The sequence below is a fragment of the Dromiciops gliroides genome, chromosome 4 (genome assembly GCF_019393635.1).
Source record: "Dromiciops gliroides isolate mDroGli1 chromosome 4, mDroGli1.pri, whole genome shotgun sequence".
Lineage (NCBI taxonomy): Eukaryota > Metazoa > Chordata > Mammalia > Microbiotheria > Microbiotheriidae > Dromiciops > Dromiciops gliroides.
Genome location: NC_057864.1, coordinates 196,308,577 through 196,329,127, shown reverse-complemented (window position 1 = coordinate 196,329,127; position 20,551 = coordinate 196,308,577). Strand labels below are relative to the sequence as shown.

Genomic DNA, 20,551 nt, shown 5'->3' with positions numbered 1-20,551 from the left:
AGTTCAAATCCAGCCTCAGACCCTTGACACTTACTAGCTGTGTGACCCTGGGCAAGTCACTTAACCCCAATTGCCTCACCAAAAAAAGGGGAAAAAAAGGAATAATCACCCTAGGATCACACAGCTAGTAAGTAATCGATCCTATACTTGATTCTGAGTCCCTTGACTCCAAATTTTGTATTCCTTCTGTCATATTCTCTTGCCTGGTAGCTTTTCAGAATTTGTTAAAGTAGAGCTTCCTTCACTTCTGACACCATGCAGGTCATTTGCTTGTCCCTGTAGCACTAGTGACTTGTGGAATTATCCATTCCTCTGACCCTGGCCCTAGGGACCATCCTCTATACTTCCATCCGATGGGTTTTGCCTTGGGGCTTTTGAGCAGCTCTCTGTCCATAAACTCATAGATTTAGCACTAGAATGACCCTTGAAGGCCATTCCCTCGTTTTACAGATGGGTATTGAGAGATTAAGGCCTAGTCGTAGTAGTCATGGTAGATAGTAAGTGAATTTAGGTCCCTTATCTCCAAATGTCCACCTTTTTTTTTTTTCATTTGTCAGGAGAGAATGCTTGATGTGGTGATGCCCTTACTTCCATGAAGACTTACTTCCATGAAGTTTGTTCTCTTGGGGAAGTGTCAGGCCGGCCCTGATTTCTTGGCCCCACCTTTTCCCTACTTTCCCTCCTATGAGTGATACTATAGATATCTCCTAGAAACCACTACCCAACCTGGTGGGGTTGGCATCCCTCCACACGCCCTGCCTACTGAAGAGTATGAATCAGAATCCAAACTTCCAGCCACTAGAAGACTTGAAGTCAGAATGTCCTAATGATTTGTCACTTTCATTTACATATATGCCAAGCCAGTATTTAGCACCATGCCTGGCACATAGTAGACGCTTCATAAATGTTTATTGAAGGGTTGCTGTGTCTATCAGTGTAAGAGCAGTGTGTCTACCAATGTCAATAACCAAAGTCATATTTTATGGTAAAATAACATAATCCATTATATGAAAAATGAGGCATAGGCAAGTCATCTAGAAATGAGACCTTACAGGAGACTTAGACATCTGTCACCCAATCCAAACCCTTCATTTTATAGAGTAGAGAACTGGCACCTAGAGAAGTTCTAGGACACACAGGTAATAGTGGGAGAGATTCAGATTTGAACCTGGGTCCTTGGATTTCATATCCAGTGTTCGTTTTTATACATCACTCCAAGTGATGAGTACTTTTTTTTTTTTTTTGGTGGGGCAATGAGGGTTAAGTGACTTGCCCAGGGTCACACAGCTAGTAAGTGTCAAGTGTCTGAGGCTGGATTTGAACTCAGGTCCTCCTGAATCCAGGGCCGGTGCTTTATCCACTACGCTCCCTAGCTGCCCCCAAGTGATGAATACATTGATCAATACTTGAAAAGTAAAGCAGGTACATCCCTTTTGTTCCAAGAGTTTTTATTCTGTTCTTCTTAACTGTGCTAGCCCTCCCAGGGCAGCTAAGTGGCATGGTCGATAGAGCACTGTCTCTGAAGTTGGGAAGAATTGAGTTCAAATATGACCTCAGACACTTACTAGCTGTGTGACCCTGGGCAAGTCACTTAGCCCCAATTGCCTTAAAACATCTCGGGCCATCTCCAGTCGTCCTCATATTGATCTTGCCACTGGTCCCAGATGGCTCTGGAGGAGAGAGTGAGGTTGGTGACTTTGCACAGCCCTCCCTCACTTAAATCCAATTCACTACAAGTCATGACATCACCCCGAATTCATGGTCCTCTTTGAGAACAAAGGACAAACAACAACAGCAGCTGGCCCTCCTGATAATCATTTAACCTTTTTTTCTTTTCTTTCTTTTTTTTTTTTTTAATGATGAGGACAGAAAATGTTTTACTGACCATCTGTTGCTGCCTCGTAATTCCTTGTACCTTCCCAGGTTCTGGAACACTGGAAAAGGTTAAAAGGATAAGAGAAATTGCCAGTGGTGATGTGGTTTTGAATGTCACCAAGGATATTGTGTTGAATCATCACCTCTCAGCTTGCTCCGAGTTGCTTAATCTCCATTTATCTGTTGAGACAGCTTTTTTTCTCCTTTTTTTTTTTTTTTTTGGACAGTTGAGAAAACCATGTTGACTCCTTAGTCAATGAGTGTTTCATTTCATCTCACCAGCCAACCCTAGATAATTGATCAGCCTGTGGTTTCAGAATCCCTCAATCTAAGCAGGAGCTTTTTGTTTCCTTTACCAACAATGGCCTGATGCAGGTGCCATTTTTAAATGACAGACCAGATTTAGGCAGCGAGACCACACTTGCGTTCAGTAGCATTTAGTTCATTAAAATGTTGCAGATGGACATTGAAGGCTCATTCTTGGGTCCAGCTTCAAAATAAATGTATGTTAGATGCCTTCTCTGTGTTGGGCCCTGTGCCAGGCCCTGGGGGAGATACAAAGATGAAATCAGACACAGATCTTACAGCCTAATAGGGATATAAGACCCATAGTAACTGTTGACTGTAAAACAAAGTACTGCGAGATTTTTTTTGGAGGGGGAGAGGCAATGAGAGTTAAGTGACTTGCCCAAGGTCACACAGCTAGTAAGTGTCAAGTGTCGAACTAGGAGATTTTTGAGGCTGGAGAGATCACTTATAACTATCTAGATTGGGGGCGGGGAAGAGGATCAGTTTAGGCTTCATGGAGAAGGAAAACCTGTGTATTAAAAGAAAGGACTTCTCTATGTGGTATCCCCTCATAGTAGCATAAACTATGTGCAAAATACTTAACTTAAATATGAGTCAGATGGTATTAGAAGAACAAGGTGTGTCAATTGTCTCAATTTTCACAAGAATTTTTAAAATAATTTTTAAAAAATTTACATTGTTTTACTATAATTTGCCATAATTTCACCTATTTGTGCGAATCTAGTTTTAAGATTTTAATTTTACTTTGTTATTTAAATTCCAATTTGTCACCTTCCTTCCCCAAGAGAAGGCCACTGTTTGATATGTGTGTGTGTGTGGGGGGGTGTAAAACTATACTATACATGCTTCTATTTATCAGTCCTTTCTCTGGAGGCAGATGCCATGCACCTTCCTTCATAGGTCCTTTGCAAATATACTTTTTTGGGGGGGGGCAATGAGGGTTAAGTGACTTGCCCAGGGTCACACAGCTAGTAAGTATCAAATGTCTGAGGACCGGATTTGAACTCAGGTCCTCCTGAATCCAGGGCCAGTGCTTTATCTGCTGCACAAATGTACTTTTAAAAATAAATCATTACAAGTATGTATTATGATTTTACTTTGAAATAAAAATTTTCATCCTACTATCTCTAGCATGTTCAGATACACTGTAGTGATTGATCTTTATTTAAATATAACTGGTTTCCTTTGTAATCTTATGTAATTTATTTTATGCATTTAAAACCGTATCTCTGAAAAGGGCTCCATGGGGCAGCTAGACTGTGTGCTGGATAGAGCACTGGGCCTAGAGTCAGGAAGACCCGAGTTCAAATCCAGATTCAGACACTTACAAGCCAGGCAACCCTGGGCAAGTCACTTAATTTCTTTGCCTTCTTTGCAGTCTTTGCCTTGATTTTCTCATCTGTAAAATGGGGATAATAATTGCACCTACTTTTGTGAGGATTAAAAGATAACATTTGGAAAGCACTAAGCATAGGGGCTGGAACTTAGTAGGTGCTATATAAATGCTTATTCCCTCCTCTCCCCCCCTGCCTCACCTTCATGGTTTTAAAAGTTGTGGTACAGAGCTTAGCAAAGTCCTTTGCAGAGATTAGGTTTGTAGCAAATACTTGTTAAATGAATAGATTCTTGAATTCTGTGGCCATTGAAAGATGATCCCCTTCTAGCTAGGAAGGTAACCCATAAAGAAGAGAAAATTTAGATTTCCATTCCAGTGGTTGTTAACCATTGGCTGTCTCAGTTTCCCCTCTCCAGTGGTAACCCCTTTATGAACCTAATTTCATGTCTGTGGAGTGTTTGAAAGGCTCTTCATTTCCCATCTGTCAGCCACTAAACATTTATTAAGCACCTACTATGTTCCAGGCACTGTGCTAAGTGCTGCAGGAAGGAGTTTGGCTATCATTACATCAGACGGCTTTTAGCTTTTGCACTGGGGGGTGGGGTAGGGGAGCCTTTGACTTTATGATGAACCAAAATGAAGAAGGGGGCTTATGGACCGTTTTCTCCCTGCCCTTCCAGAGTTTTGGGAGTACCAGTACCGTGACCCTTCCTGAGACCCTGTTGTTTGTTTCAACTTTGGATGGAAGTCTGCATGCTGTGAGCAAGAGGACAGGCTCTACCAAATGGACTTTAAAAGAAGGTAATTTGGGGTCAGCCCTGGGATGGGATGGGCTTCTTGTTTGACTATTGGAAAAAAGTGAACACTAGAAAACTATTTAATAAGGATGTTTCCTAAAGGAGAAAGGCAATGTTGGAGAGGAGGTAGGAGATGGTGATTGGTTTTATTTGCCTCTGTTTATATGACTTCATGTTTGTAGAACTCCTTTTGTGGCTTTTTAAAATAATAGAGTTGGGGCAGCTAGGTGGTGCAGTGGGGTAGCTAGGTGGTGCAGTGGATAAAGCACCAGCCTTGGATTCAGGAGGACCTGAGTTCAAATCTGGCCTCAGACACTTGACACTTACTAGCTGTGTGACCCTGGGCAAGTCATTTAACCCCCGTTGCCCACCCCACCCCCCAAATAGATTTGTCTGGTTAGATTTCATGAAAGTGTTCTTGATTTTTTAAAACATCTTTATTGCTGCTTTTTTTCCCCCTGCCTCTTACAGTATTATCATTTCACAGACACTTATTAGCTATATGTGACCCTGGACAAGTCCTTTAATCTCCGTCGGTCTCTGTTTCCTCAACTGTAACATGGGGGTCATAATAGCACCTATCTCTCAATTGTTGTGAGGTCAAAATGCAATAATATTTGTAAGTGCCTGGAGTGTAGTTTTTGTTGGGCAGTCGTTTCAGCCATGTTCGACTCTTCATGACCCCATTTGGGGTTTTCTTGGCAAAGATACTGGAGTGGTTTGCTATTTCCTTCTCCAGCTCATTTTACAGATGAGGAAACTGAGGCAAACAGGGTGAAGTGACTTGCCCAGAGTCACAGAGGTAATAAGTGTTTGAGGCTGGTTTGAATTTAGGTCTTCCTGATTCTAGGCCTGGTGCCCTATCTACTGTACCACCAAGCTACCCATTTGGCACATAGTAGGCACTTAATAAATCCTCCCTTCCTTTCTTCCTTCTTCTCCTTCCCACTTTTCTTCCTTCCTTATCCTTCTTGTATAGAGTTAAGCAAAAGAAACACAATGACCATATTTAACATCGTATGCCTCATTCTTTTTTTTTTTTTTTTTGGCTGTTCAATGAGGGTTAAGTGATTTGCCCAGGGTCACACAGCTAGTAAGTTTCAAGTGTCTGAGACCAGATTTGAACTCAGGTCCTCCTGAATCCAGGGCTGGTGCTTTATCCACTGTGCCACTTAGCTGTCCTGTATGCCTCATTTTTCATTTTTAACCCATATTCCACCACCTCTCTACAAAGAGGAGGTATTCCATCAGTCCTCTGGAGGCAAGATTTGCCTTTGCAATGAACTGAGGGTTCTAATTTCTGTTAGTGTTGTTTTCCTTTATGTTATTGTGCTTATTGTATATGTTTTGTTCTTAGTCCTGCTGACTTTGTTCTCTGTCACTTCCTTTACTAGGCTTTTTAAAGTGTCAGTGCAACAATATTCCATTAAATTAATGTACCACAATTCCCCAATCAATGGGTGCCCATTTTTGTTTTCAGAGATTTTTTTTTTTGGCTACCACAAAGAATGTTGCTATAAATGTTTTGCTCCATGCAGGGTCTTGCTCTCTTTGACTTTCTTGAGCATATGTCTAGTAGTAGAATCCCTGGGGCAAAAATGATAGGAATAGTTTAGTGACATTGCTTGCATAATTCCAAAATTTTTTTTTCTTTTAAAATTTTTCTTGATCTCATCTATTTTTATGCATCCTTCATTTCCAAATATGTCTACTCATCCCCTAGTGCAAAGAACCTTTCCTTTTAATGAAAAAGAAAAAGATAAGGGCGGGGGCAGGGAGCAGTTCATTGAAGGATCAAAAGTAAACTACTGGGGCGGCTAGGTGGCGCAGTGGATAGAGCACTAGCCCTGGATTCAGGAGTACGTGAGTTCAAATCCGGCCTCAGACACTTAACACTTACTAGCTGTGTGACCCTGGGCAAGTCACTTAACCCCATTGCCCCATAAAAAAAAAAAAAAAAGGTAAACTACTTAGTTTATTATGTCTAGCTTAGCTTTCTTTAATCTTCCATTTTTTAAACCTAAAATCTCCCTATCTGGGGTGACAGCCATTTAGAGATGCTTCAGAGAAATGGGAAAATCATGCCTGATTCATGGAATTGTTTTCCTAAAAAAAATCATGCATGTCCTAGGGTTAGGGGCTTTCAAAATATTCCCTGTTCAGTGGTAATGATGACTTGTCCCCAGGCTATGATCTGTGGAACCTATTCTTTTGTTCTTCCCCCCTCACCCCAGTCTCTGACTCAATAACTTCTTGAGCATTAAGAGTGTTCTTTCATCAATAAAATGCCCTTATTAGCCTTCTCTAAAGAAACACATTTACAGATTTCAAAAAATGACTGCACGTATCCTGAGCACATCAGTGACCAGCCCAGTTGCTGTCACATGTCAGAAGAAGGAAGGACATACCTGACCTCTTGCTAGAACCTGGTGGTTCTAGAAACCAAAGTTACCAGTATTCTCAAGGATGAGTGCCCCGGGGAAGGCTGTACACACCTCTAACTATACCACAATGATCTGAGCAACCACTGAGCTCTGAATTGTGTTAACACATGCTCTGCCTTTGACTTGCGAAACCTTTCAACAATAGTTCAACTGTCAATCAGGTGAAGCCCACCCCTCAAAATGCTGAGGAGACCAAGCTGGGTTGAAAGCAGAAAAGTTTTATTAGGAGGAAAATCAGACACTAAGGCCAAGGCCTCTGGTACACAGTACAAAGGAGCCTCCATCCCAGGAGGCTCAAACACCTTCTTTGAAATTTAAAGCCTTAGCAAATTGAATCAGCGAGAGGTTCGGTGACTTGCCTGGAGCATGCAGGTGGCATGTGTCAGAAGAGGGTCTTGAAGCTACATCTTCTGGGTTCCTCGGCCAGCTTTCTACCTACTATGCTACACTGCCTCTATGAAGTACTTTCTTTTTCGGGGTTCTCACTTTTTTTCAACTTATTTTCATCCTTTATAGATGGATCATCCTGGATTAGGCCTAAGAAATCACCTCTGTGTGGCTCTGTTGCTTTTCTTTCCTCCACAGCTTTCCCATTGTGTCACTGTTCCTGAAATTTATCTGGCTAGAGGACAGTTTGAAATATGCTGATGGAACCAATAAAGTTGGATTCCCCCAGAAACTAGGGGGAAACTTGGGAACCAGCCAGGAGAAAGTAAACCCAGTTTTCATACCAAAAAATCATCACACATAGGTACATTAAAAAATACATCCACAATTCCATATTAACATTTGAAAGGGGAAAAAAAATCACTTTAATGTTGACATTTTCTCCCAGCATCCTTTATTTTCACAAGGAGCAGCAGCTTAAAAAACTGCTTCAAACCAATCTTTCCCGATGTAATAATGCATACTAATTAATATTCACCCACTTACCTTGAGTACTGGCTTACTATACTCAGCTCAATATAGTAACTAATTCTTTCTTCAAGATTCCAGAGCCTGCCTCTTAAAGATAGGATTTCAGAAATCTAATTAAGGCCAGTGATGTGGGTGAAGGTTTCACTTATTCCAGATCTCATTGTTTCTAGGAGAAAAAACTGAGTAGGCAGATTGTGGAGGAGCAGGTTGGTGTTAGCCACTTAGGCAGGTTTCACCCTGGATGTGGTTATGCTGATTTGTGTTTCTTACTGTTTTGAACCTACTTGTTGTGGTTTTTCCTAGCAATGAAAACTGTAAATCTCTTAAAATTTGCTTTTAAAAGCAGGGAGCTAGCTGTGTGACCCTCGGCAAGTCACTTAACCCCAATTGCCTCAAAAAAACCCCAAAAAAGCAGGGAGCATTTTTGGACTGAGATGTCTGCTTGGAAGATCCCATGTCGAGAAGACTGGGTAGGAATGGAATGCCTAAACAGAAGAGGTAACATTTCCCACTTAGCTCTGAGGGGTTTGTTCTGACATTGAGTTGAAATGTGCCTCCACACCTTCTAACTGTTGGTCCTGGTTCTGCCCTCTGGGGCCAAGCAGACCCTACCAAATAACTCCAGTTCCTTTGGATGCTTCCACTTTCTTGGGTGCCATTGAGATAATAAAAGAAGCGAAACAGAAGCCAAGTTTTAATCAGGTTAAGTCCATCACAATTATATTTGCAGTTGTTTAAAATGGTGTTTCAAAATGTCTGTTCAGGAGACCATTGTCTTGAAAATTGATAAGGGTGCCTGTGCTCCTGGGGGCTGAGACCGAAATAGGACCAACAATTGGAAGGTGTGGAGGCACATTTCAACTCAGTGTCACCCTGTTTGCCTCAGTTTCCTCATCTGTAAAATGAGCTGGAGAAGGAAATGGCAGACGCCTCCAGTATCTTTGCCAAGAAAATCCCAAACAGGGTCCCAGAGAGTTTGACACGACCGAACAGTAACAAAATTCACTCCAACTCACTAGGATACAGTCAAGAGTAGTCAGAGCATAGTGAGTCAGTTCAGTGATTCTCAGGATCCATTAAACTGATATTGTAGGTTTTATTCTTGTCTCTAAGTTGACAGTTTTCCCTTCTAGTTAATCGGTCAACAAGCATTTATTAAGCTCTTTCTATGGTAGCAGACACTGTGCTAAGCACCAAGAAAGCCACAGAGAAGTTTCTCTAGCATCTAATTTTTTTTTTTTTTTTTTAGTGAGGCAGTTAGGGTTAAGTGACTTGCCTCGGGTCACACAGCTAGTAAATGTTAAGTGTCTGAGGCCGGATTTGAACTCAGGTACTCCTGACTCCAGGGCCGGTGCTCTATCCACTCCGCCACCTAGCTGCCCCTAGCATCTACTTTTATCTGTCATCAGATGTGTTTCCTTTCTCACAGATGGAGGTCACTTTCGACAACAGCTGCAGGTTCCCTCCAACAGGAGAATCATTTCAATTTTTTTTCAGAAACGAAATGTGAAAGCTGTTTCCCAGCATCCAAGTATTTTATATTTAGTATAAAAGAGCTTCCAGGTGATTAGTGGAAGACGGTATCCTCACCTGGTTTATCTTAGCCAGTGAGACATTGGCAGGGAGTTCTATTCTTCTGGCCTAATCATTAATTTTCTCTTTTCAAGTATCCCTGCCAAGTCCATTGTTTCTCTGCTAGTGTGAGAACCCCCACTCCTATGAAATGGGATAATCCCTTGTACAGGTTTTCTTTGTTTTGAACTACTTGGATGTCCTACACAGTTATCTAGGCAGTCAACAAGTATTTATTAAGCATCTACTATGTGCCAAGCAGCGTGCTAAGTGATGGAGATACAAAGAAGGCAAAGGTTGTAGAGTAAGAAAAAAGACTAGCGTCAAAGATTGAATCCTATAGATTGAAACCTATTGGAGTAAGATGTAATGTTTGTGAAGGGTGGGGACTGTTGCTTTTTTTTTTCTTTTCTTCTTCTTTGGTCTTTGTTATCACAGTGCCTCAAATGTTGTGGGCATTTTACAGAGGCTTTTTGGATTGAATTGGAAATGTAGGGAATTGTGTGAGCCCTGCCATCGCAAGGGGCAGACTATTGAAGGAGAATATTCCAGTCATGATGCTCAAAGAAGAGATGGATTTTGATCTGTCTTCTCAGGATGAATTCTCATAAAATCACAGAATCATAGAATTGGGTTGGAAGGGACCTCAGAGGGACAGCTAGGTGACGCAGTGGATAAAGCACTGGCCCTGGATTCAGGAAGACCTGAGTTCAAATCTGGCCTCGGACACTTGACACTTACTAGCTATGTGACCCTGGGCAAGTCACTTAACTGCCATTGCCCCACAAAAAAAAAAAAAAAAAAAAAGGAAGGGACCTCAGAGAGATCATCTCATCTAACCCCTATCAGAGAAGCATGGATCTTCCCTCCAACATCCCCAGCAAGTGGTCATCCAGCTTCCTTTTGAAGACCTCCTTTGATGAGCAACCTACCACTTCCTGAGACAGCCCTTCCGGGGCAGCTCTAACTGAGGATGCTTTTATCTCTTGTGCTGGGTGAAGTCCTGCCCCTCAGCAGCTTTTGTTTACTGCTCCTAGTCCTGCTTCCTGAGACCGAGCAAAACAATCTAAAAACCTTCAGTTTCTTCAACTGTTCCTCATACAGGTTCAAGGCTTCCCCTGCCCCCAACATTCTGGTTGCCCATCTCTGAACACATTCCAGCTTGTCAGTGTTTTCAGCTCTTCCTCCCGTCATGGTAGATGTGATCCCAGTTCCTAATTTGTGTCTCGTACACCTTCCTTGTCTTCAGTCTACTTCCCAGTGGGCTTATAATTCTGGAGAGATGCTGTGGGAAAGAGGAATCTTTTCTTGTCCCTGCTGCATGATTTCAGCTGAAGGGAGGGAGGGTGAGGAAGGTTGGATAAGAGTGCTATACTCCAAGTCAGGAAGACCTGAGTTCAAATCCCATCTCAGACATCTCCTTATCTGTAAAATGGGGATAATAATAGTACCTACCTCCTAGGGTTATCATGAGGATCAAGTGAGATAACAGGTATAGTGGGGTTTTTTTTGTTTTTGTTTTTTTTTGGTGGGGCAGTGGGGGTTAAGTGATTTGCCCAGGGTCACACAGCTAGTAAGTGTCAAGTGTCTGAGGCCAGATTTGAACTCAGGTCCTCCTGAATCCAGGACTGGTGCTTTATCCACTGCACCACCTACATGTATAGTGTTTTGCAAACCTTAAAGTGCCATATAAATGATTTATTATTATTATTATTAAAATAGTTTCTTATCTTTTCTCATCGAGGAGATTTTTTGTGAGCTTTTCCTTTCTCACACTTACCTCCTAATTCCTGGCTCATGAGCCAGAGAAATAACCTGCTTCTTCTTTGCTCCTGTTGAAGAATAGAAGAAGGAGGTTTTATTAGTGGGGTTCTGAGAGAGGCCTCTTCTTTGCTTTGCTGATCCTTGAATATGTGAAGGATTCTTTTAACGACGGGATACTGAACCTTGGGGTGTGTGTGTGTGTGTGTGTATGTGTGTGTGTGTATGTGTGTGTGTGTGTGTGTGTGTCCTGGACCCCTTTGTTAGTCTGGGCAGTCAGTATTTCTTTATTTCTTTATTATTATTTTAAATTATAAAAGTAGCTTATTATTTTCCAGTTACATGTAGAGAGAGTTTTCAACATTTCTTCTTATAAGATTTCTGGTTTCAAATTTTTCTCCCTCCCTCCCGTCCCTCCCCCCTCCCCAAGACAGCAGGCAATCTGATATAGGCCACATATGTACAATAACATTAAACATATTTCTGCATTAGTCATGTTATAAGAGAAGAATCAGCAAGTATTTATTTTTTAAATGTTTCTTTGTAAATGGTATTTTATTTTTTCTAATTACAAAAAAAGATAGTTTTCAAGATTCTTTTTAAAAAAGATTTTGAGTTTCAAATTTTTTTCTCCGTCCACAAGACTTGCAGCAAGCAATCTTACATAGGTTATACATGTGCAATCATGTAAACATATTTCCATATTAGTCATCAACAAGAATTTGTTAAGCATACTGCCAGGTGCCGGGCACTCTGTGCTAAGTGCTAAAGATAAAGAGAGAGGCAACAACAGGCCCTGTTCTCTAGGAGTTCACAGTCTAGCCTGTGGACCCCTTCTCAAAGTAATGGTTTGAAATGAATAAAATAAAACACAGGGTATTACAAAGCAAACTAATTATATTGAAATAGAGAAGGAAAAAGAAAGAAGGAAGAAAGAAATTAATTTCAGGTGAAACATGTCTAGAGGCTGAAGCTGGTGGATTGCTTGAGTTTAGCTGTAGAAGGCCTAGATCTGGTCTCTTCATGTCAGGTGAACCCCCAAGAGGGGCATGGGTGGGCAAACAGGCTGCCTAAGGAGTAAGCCCGCCCAGGTCTGGAATGGAAGGAGTTAAAGTTCCGGTGCCAGTTCCAGTAGTTGTTGACTCCCAGACAGGATTGTATTCTGGTAGAAGGCAGAAGTGGTAGCTGCTACTTCTCTTTTTTTTATGTACAGCTTTGAATACAACACATAATAGATATTTATAATCCTTGAATGGTGGAGAAGGAAGGAACATTAGAGATTATCTAGGCCCAACTTGTTCCCGGGGCACAATTAGATTTAATTGACTTCAACACAACAAACATTTATGGGACACTTAACCCTGTTCCAGGCACTGAGTTAAGGGCTGGAACTACAATCCCTTCATGCAAGGAGCTCTCATTAGATTGGGGAGAACTGTGATCGTTGATCTCTTCCCAAATCTGATGCCTTATGGTAGTGTGATGGTGTCCTTGGCTTCTCCTGTGGAAAACCAAGGAAACACAAGCCCTGGCACTTGTCTTCCACTTGGCTTGGTTTGGAGTAAGACCTGGAGATGGACTGTGTTGTCTCACCTGAAGACCAGCCTAGTGAATTTCAGAGAGGCTGATATCTTTTGGGCCCCAGCAATTCTTTCTGTACTGCTATTTTTTTTTTTTATGATTCAATATTTTATTTTCCTTCCAATTACAAATAAAAACAATTTTTTTAAAATGTTGAGTTCCAAATTCTCTCCCTCCCTCTCTCTCTCCTCGCCTGTACTGTTAATTTCTGCAACGGCTAAGTTACAGCTTAAAGGGGTTGTGGCATGTGCCATTGGAGGGGAGTGTGAACTCCCAGATTCACGAAATGATCACAACGTCATTGTTGAAGTATAGCAAGAAAGTGCCTCTTGTGCTTGGGTGACCTTGCTCATTATATTTGTTCACTAATCCATAAAGCTTGAGGTGATGCTCTGTGAAATTTCCTTTCCCTCCCAACCCAATACCCCCATCCTCCCAAGTAAACTTAGAAGACTTGGGTTTGACATCTTGGTCTGCCTTTTCATTCCTTCAATTTGCATTTAATTAGGGCTTGCTATATACCAGGCACAGTGCTTAGAAAGGAATTTGGGGATGTAGAGATTAAAAAAAAATGGGGCAGCTAGGTGGCGCAGTGGATAAAGTACTGGTCCTAGATTCAGGAGGACCTGAGTTCAAGTCCAACCTCAGACACTTGACACTAGCTGTGTGACCCTGGGCAAGTCACTTAACCCCCATTGCCCCAGGAAAAAATGAAAACAAAAACAACCCAGTCCTTGACCTCTAGATGCTTATATTACTTGAGGGTGTGTGTGTGTGTGTGGGGGGGAATATTTTGGTGTTGAGTCATTTCAGTCATGTCCATTTCTGGTCAAGGATACTGGAGTATTTTGCCATTTCCTTCTCCAGCTCATTCTACAGATGAGCAAACTGAGGCAGACGGGGTGAAGTGACTTGCCTTGGGTCACACAGCTAGTGTCTAAGGCCATATTTGAACTAAGGAAGATGAGTCTTCCTGACTCCAGGCCCAGCCCTCTATCCACTGAGCCACCTAACCACCCCTGTGGTAGGAGGGTAGGAGTAACATGTCCACATTTAAGCAAATCAAAAAACATAATTTCGGGCAGGAGGCACTTGCAATTGGAAGCATCCGCAGAAGACTCCACGTAGGAGGCAGCCTTTGAGAGGATTTGATGGAATCTAAGAATTTTTTTTTTTTTTGGCGGGGCAATGGGGGTTAAGTGACTTGCCCAGGGTCACACAGCTTAAGTGTGAAATGTCTGAGGCTGGATTTGAACTCAGGTACTCCTGAATCCAGGGCCAGTGTTTTATTCACTGTGCCACCTAGCTGCCCCCTGGAATCTAAGAATTTTAACCATTGGAGGTGAGTGCCTTCCAAGCATCAAGGATAACCTGTGTAAGGACATAGATATGGGAGACAGTGTCCTTTACAAAGAATAGACCAGCTCTCCCTCCTTCTCTTGGCTTCCTTCAAGTTAAAATCCCAGGCCTTAAAGGGAGGCTTTCCCTCATCCTCCTTAATTCTAGTGCCTTCTGTCTCTTGACGATCTCCCAGGGAATCCTGTGTATATCTTTTTTTTTTTAATCCAATATATATCTTGCTTATCCATACCTGCTTGCCTATTGTCATCCCTATTAGATTGTAAATTCCTTGAAAGCAGGGAGTGGGTTTTTTTGTTTGTTTGTTTGTCTTTCCTAGTATCTCCAGTGACTAGCTCGGTGCTTGGCACATAGTGAGTATTTAATAAATATTTATTGGGCAAGTCACGATCTCCCTGAGCCTCAAGGTTGTTTTTTTCCCCATAAAATTAGAATAAAAATATCTGCATTCCTTATTCCTCACAGGTTTTTTTGGAAATAAAGTACTTTGTAAACTATAAAGCACCATATTGTCTGTTGAGATGGAGATACTATTATCATTCTATATTACATCCTTAATAGGTTATAACATTTTGCTATTCAGTCTTTCAGTTGTTTCTGATTCTTCATGACTTCATGGACCATACCATGCAAATACTTCCTATCCATGGGATTTTCTTAGCACAGATACTAGAGTCATTTGCCATTTTATTTATTTGTTTGTTTGTTTGTGGGGGCAATGAGGGTTAAGTGACTTTCCCAGAGTCACACAGCTAGTAAGTGTCAAGTGTCTGGGGCCGGATTTGAACTCGGGTCCACCCGAATCCAGGGCTGGTGCTTTATCCACTGCATCACCTAACTGCCCCTCATTTGCCATTTTAATAGAGAGATTCAAACTGCATCTAAGGGAAACAAAGTCACACAGTTGGACAGTTAGGATTTGTGAAGTGCTTCTTTCCCAGGAATCACCTGCACTTAGTAAAGTGTATATCATAATGTCAGGTCTCCAACCCCTCTGCTTCTCCATCCCCTGTGGCCATCATGTTCAATATTTGTTTTCTCGTCTGTGGGTCTTCTTTGTAGGATAAACTGGGTAAAAAGTCAGACAGTAATTTATTTAATATTCACATTACACTAGTCTTTCCATAAACTGACTTCGTCACGTTGGCATTTTGTTTTTCAGAGTTACATTTAAAGTAAGTTGGCCACACCCTTTCCCAGTTCTGATGAACTACACAGTTTGAGGAACTTTATGTCGTAGATTTAGAACTGGAAGGGATCTTAGGGGCTGTGGAGTCCTGCTTCTTCATTTTACAGATAAAGAAACCAAGACACAAAAGTGAAATGTCTTGCAGCTAGGTGGCTGAGCAGGATTCAGGAACACCCGAGTTCAAATCTGACCTTAGTCACCTCAGACATACATACTTTTTACCCTGGGCAAGTCATTTAACCTCAGTTTTGTCAACTGTGAAATGGGAATAATAATAGCACCTACTTCACAGGGTTACTGTGAGAATAAAATGAGATGTTTGTAAGGCACTAAGCAAAGAGCCTGGCACACAGTAGGTGCTATATAAATACTAGCTATGTTGTTGTTGTTGTTCTAGGCATGAATAACCGTTTCATGCCAAGTTCTCCAGGGCTTCGTATCAGGACCAGTTTCCATGGCAGCTAATGTAGAGAGTTCTAGGAAAATTCCATGTACAGAAATAACTAAATAAATAAATAGAAAGTATATACAAGGAATTTGGGGAAGGGGGAAGCAGTGAGTTGTGATCAGGAAAGGCTTTATGTAGGAGGTAATATTTGAGATGTTTGGTATAATCCCTGGGAGCTGCGATGAGTGAAAGATGAAATGACTGAGGAAACAGAATTTTGAGCTTCTAAGCGTATCAGCTTATTAAGTAGTGCATGCCAGTTGCATGACAAATAAGTTCCAGTCCCCTCAGCTTTGGCATTGGACACAGGGAGAGACAGATTTTTATGCATTAAAAACAATTTATCAAATGTTGTTGTTGAGTCCTTTCAGTCTTGTCCTATTCTTCATGACCCTGTTTGGATCATGAAGCAGAGGTACTGGAGTGGTTTGCCATTTCCTTTTCCAGCGCATTTTACAGATGAGGAAACTGAGGCAAACAGGGTTCAGTGACTTGCCCAGGGTCCCACAGCTAGGAAGTGTCCAAAACCAGCTTTGAACTCAGAAAGATGAGTCTTCCTGGCTCCAGGCCCAGCAGTCTATCCACTGAACCACCTAGCTGCCCAATTAATCAGATAAGACGAATTAATGAAAAGAAAACAATTAACCAGGAGATAAAATTAAGTAATCAGATTTCTAATTGGAGGAAAGATTAAGGACTTTCCAAGGTGGGAGGGGGAGAGTAAACAGGTTCAATTTCCTGAAATCAAAAAAGAGGTATCCCACTCTCTTGGAGTTTCTGTATTCAGTCAAAGGAATAAGGAAACAGTAAGTGGTAGAACAGCACAGAGCCAGTTTTCTGGATTGCTTGAGATGTACAATTGTTAGGAAACTCCTCACATCAATCTTTGGATCTGACTGGCTTTCGGGTCAGCACAACCTAGGGCTTTAGTTCTTTAACTCTAAGCAGCTGGTGGAGCCACGCAGGGCTAGGTTTAAACAATGCAATAAGGTTTTCTCACAATTCCCAAGACAACAAGTTGGACTAGACCCATCATGGAATAGGAAGGGCACTGAGCTAGCCCCAGAGTGGAACAAGATGGTGGCAGCATGGGGCATTCAGTTGCCACTCGCTGCTCCAATTGCCTCAGAGCTCACATTTTCTTTGAGGGACAACACACATGTATGTAAATATAGAAATAATATCTACATAATAAATGCAGGGTAGCTTTGGAAGTGCCCTAAAAGCTTGGGAGGGGGCACAGATCCAGAAAGGCTTCGGGGGAAGGTGGCACCTGACTTGAGTCTCAAAGGAAACCAGGGATTCCTTGAGGAAAAGTGAGGAGGACATGCATTCCAGGCCAGTGCAACGGTGTGCAGACAAGTGATGGAGTGCTATATGGGAAGAATAGAAAGGCCACTGTGACTGGATCTCAGAGTTTGTGGAAGGAAGTGATGTGTGAGAAGACAGGAATGGTAAGAATAGGCCAGGCTGTGGACAGCTTTAAGTGATAAACAGTTTTTTATCTGATGCTCCAGGTAATAGGGAGCCACTGGAGTATTAAGAAAACAGGGGACTTGGGGAAGCTAGGTGGCGCAGTGGATAGAGCACCAGCCCTGGAGTCAGGAGTACCTGGGTTCAAAATCCAGCCTCAGACACTTAACACTTACTAGCTGTGTGACCCTGGGCAAGTCACTTAACCCCAATTGCCTCACTAAAAAAAAAAAAAAAGAAGAAAGCAGGGGACATGATCAGACACGTGTGTTAGGAAAATCCCTTTGGCAGCTGTGTAGGGAGTGGATTGGACTGGTTGGTGGAGGTTTGGGGCAGAGAGCCCAAATGGGAGGTGTCGAAGCAATCCGGGTAAGAAGTAACAAGGGCCCAAAATAAGGCATTGGTTGTCTGAGTTAAGAGGAAGGACCATTATGAGAAGTGTTGTGGAGATAGATGAGATAAGATATGGCCGTAGAGGATACGTGGGGTGACTAAGAGGGAGGAATGGAGGCTGACACCAAGGTTGAGAACCTGCCTGGCACCAGGAGGATGGGGGTGTGCTTGACAGGACTAGGAGAGTTCAGAAGAGGATTGGGACTTGGTGCAAAATTTAGTGACTTCAGTTTTGGACATCTTTGGTTGGAGATGCCTATGGGACATGGACCTCTTGTTTGAAATAGCTAATAAGGGGTTGGTGATGTAGGACTAGAGCTCAGGAGAGACTAACTAGATAGATCGATAGATGTGGGCATAATTTGTGTATGTATATTTGTGTATATTTGTATAATGTATATAGAGATAGTAATTGAAGCCATGGGAACTGGTGAGATCACCAAAAGAGAGAATGTAGAGTGAGGAGAAGGGGACAGAGCACAGAGCTTTGGTGTGCATGCACAATTAGTAGCCATGACTTATATGTTGTTGTTGTTGTTCAGTGGTTTCATGAACCTATTTGGGGTTTTCTTAACAAAGATATTGGAGGGGCAGCTAGGTGTCGCAGTGGATAGAGCACTGGCCCTGGAGTCAGGAGGACCTGAGTTCAAATCTGGCCTTAGACACTTAACACTTACTAGCTGTGTGACCCTGGGCAAGTCACTTAACCCCAATTGCCTCACCCCAACCCCCCCCCCCCAAAAAAAAATACCCCACCACAAAACAACAACAACAGAAAAACAAAGCTATTGGAGTGGTTCGCTGTTTCCTTCTCCAGCTCATTTCACAGATGATGAAACTGAGGCAAACAGGGTGAAATGACTTGCCCAGGGTCACACAGCTAGTTAAGTGTCTAAAGCTGGATTTGAACTCAGAAAGAGGAGTCTTCCTGACTCCATACCCAGCACTCTATCCACTGAGCAACCTAGCTGCCCTGACTTGGATGATGATGATCCAGCAAAGGAAACTGAGGAGAGGTGAGACTAGGAGGAAAATTGAGAGAGAATTATCATAAAAACTTGGAGAGGTGACAGTATCTAGAAGGAGTTAAATGTTGCAAAGAGGTTCCAGAGGGTAAAGAAGAAACAAGTAGGAGAACATGGAGGGGCATTGAGGTGGTGCAGTGGGTAGAGCACCAGCCCTGGAGTCAGGAGGACCTGAGTTCAAATGTGGCCTCAGACACTTAACACTTACTAGCTGTGTGACCCTGGGCAAGTCATTTAACCCTGATTGGGAAGAAAGAAAGAAAGAAAGAAAGAAAGAAAGAAAGAAAGAAAGAAAGAAAGAAAGAAAGAAAGAAAGAAAAAAAAGAGATCATGGGTAACTTTGAAGAAAACCATTTTTAGTTAAGTGATAAAGTCTGAAGCCAATTTACAGGGAGTTGAGAGGGACTAGAGAAAGCAGAGGGGGCTTCTTTAAGGAGTTTAGTCAGGAAAGACAGATATAGGACATGAGTTAGCAGATGTGGTGGGATTTAGTGTGTGGGTTTTTTAAGGTTGGGAGAATTTGGGACCTGTTTCTAAGAACTAGTAGTAGATTAGGAGAGATTGAAGATTAGAAAGTAGATGATAAGAGGGGAAGTCTGTTTAAGGAGGTGGGAGGGGATGGAATTAAGGGTATGTGTTAAAGGGTTGGCCTTGATGAGGACTACCTCATTATCCAAGATTGTAAGTCAAGCAGAGGATAAAGAATAGGTGTGAGAGGGGGAAGAAAAAAAAAAAGAAGAAAGGGAAAGATGGAATTGTAGGAGGTTTTGAGCAAATGAAGGATTTCAGAATTCTTTGGGGGGGGGCAGGGCAGTGAGGGTTAAGTGACTTGCCCAGGGTCACACAGCTAGTAAGTGTCAAGTGTCTGAGGCTGGATTTGAACTCAGGTCCTCCTGAATCCAGGGCCGGTACTTTATCCACTGTGCCCACCTAGCTATCCTTTCAGAATTCTTAATCATGAAAATGGAACAAAATCAAAGGTATAACTGTCTCTGTGTGTGACTGAGTTGGAGAGAAGGTGTAGGTTTGGGAATTTGAATAGATTGAAGAATTGCGATGTTTGGGGGAACTGCAACATGTATGTTGAAATCCCCTAGCATAAGAACAAGGACTCTGGTGGAAATCGCAACTATGAGCCAAGTACTGAGTTCATCGAGGAAAGAGGGAGAATATCCTGGGAATTGGTAGACGACAGCTTCCAAGATCTGGACTGGGCAATAAATTTGGAATTGTTGAATGAGTATTTATTAAACACTATGTCAAATATCGGGAATACAAATCCAAAAAAAGGGAAAAAAGATCAATCCCTGAGCTCAAGGAACTTACATTTTAATAGGGGTGAAAAGATCTATAGAAGAGCAGCATGTTTGAGTTTGGAGATTTATCGGGATAGTAAGTGGAGCCATAGTTTGATCACAGTTCCCAGATTGGAAAACTGAAGGGGCCAGGGGAGTGCATGTGTATAGTAACAAGACAAGAAGGTAGCCGGGGAGAAGATAGAGTAGGCCATGTGAGGCATTCCCCAATAGGAGAGCAGGACTCAGGGCAGGCATTCCAGAGCTGGAAGGGTTAAGTCCTCCAGGGCATTGTTTCTAGATCCTGGTGGCCCAGGAGGGGAGTGGGCCTCAGTGGAGGAGAAGTTGCTGATTGATAGCAGTAGAGAATTTGCTGATTGATTGAAGAGCCTGAAAGTCCAGTGTGGGGCAAGGAGTATTCCAACTCCCCGTTTGGTGAGTCAGGGAATGTTGGTACAGAGGAGGGGTTGGGATGCATTTGTATCTAGGGAGAGCCAGAAGCCATAGAAGCATCAAAGGAAGAAGTCTAAAATGAAAGAAATTACATGAGTTAGTTATGGAATAGGAGTTCCAGAGGGCACAGTGAAAAGGATGGGCAGATCTGGAATAGGACTTTGGGTGAGGTAAAGATTGAGATTATTCCCAGAATCCCTTCCTGCTCTAAATTCCTGATCCTAATGACCTTGTAGTGCCTTTTCCACTTCCCTCTTCCTAAGCAAATCTATCTAGATTCAGCAGAGGCCCACTTTATGAAATCTTTCCTGATTATTCTAGCC

At 42.3% G+C, this 20,551-nt stretch overlaps 1 protein-coding gene across 1 annotated transcript in view; it reads left to right on the top strand.

Moving 5' to 3' along the window:
• The window catches only part of ERN1 (endoplasmic reticulum to nucleus signaling 1), a 109,700-nt gene that overhangs the window by 30,474 nt on the left and 58,675 nt on the right, over nt 1-20,551 (top strand). Inside the window, 1 exon segment of the mRNA XM_043962751.1 lies at nt 4,201-4,321. Coding sequence (XP_043818686.1) covers nt 4,201-4,321 — 121 coding nt within the window.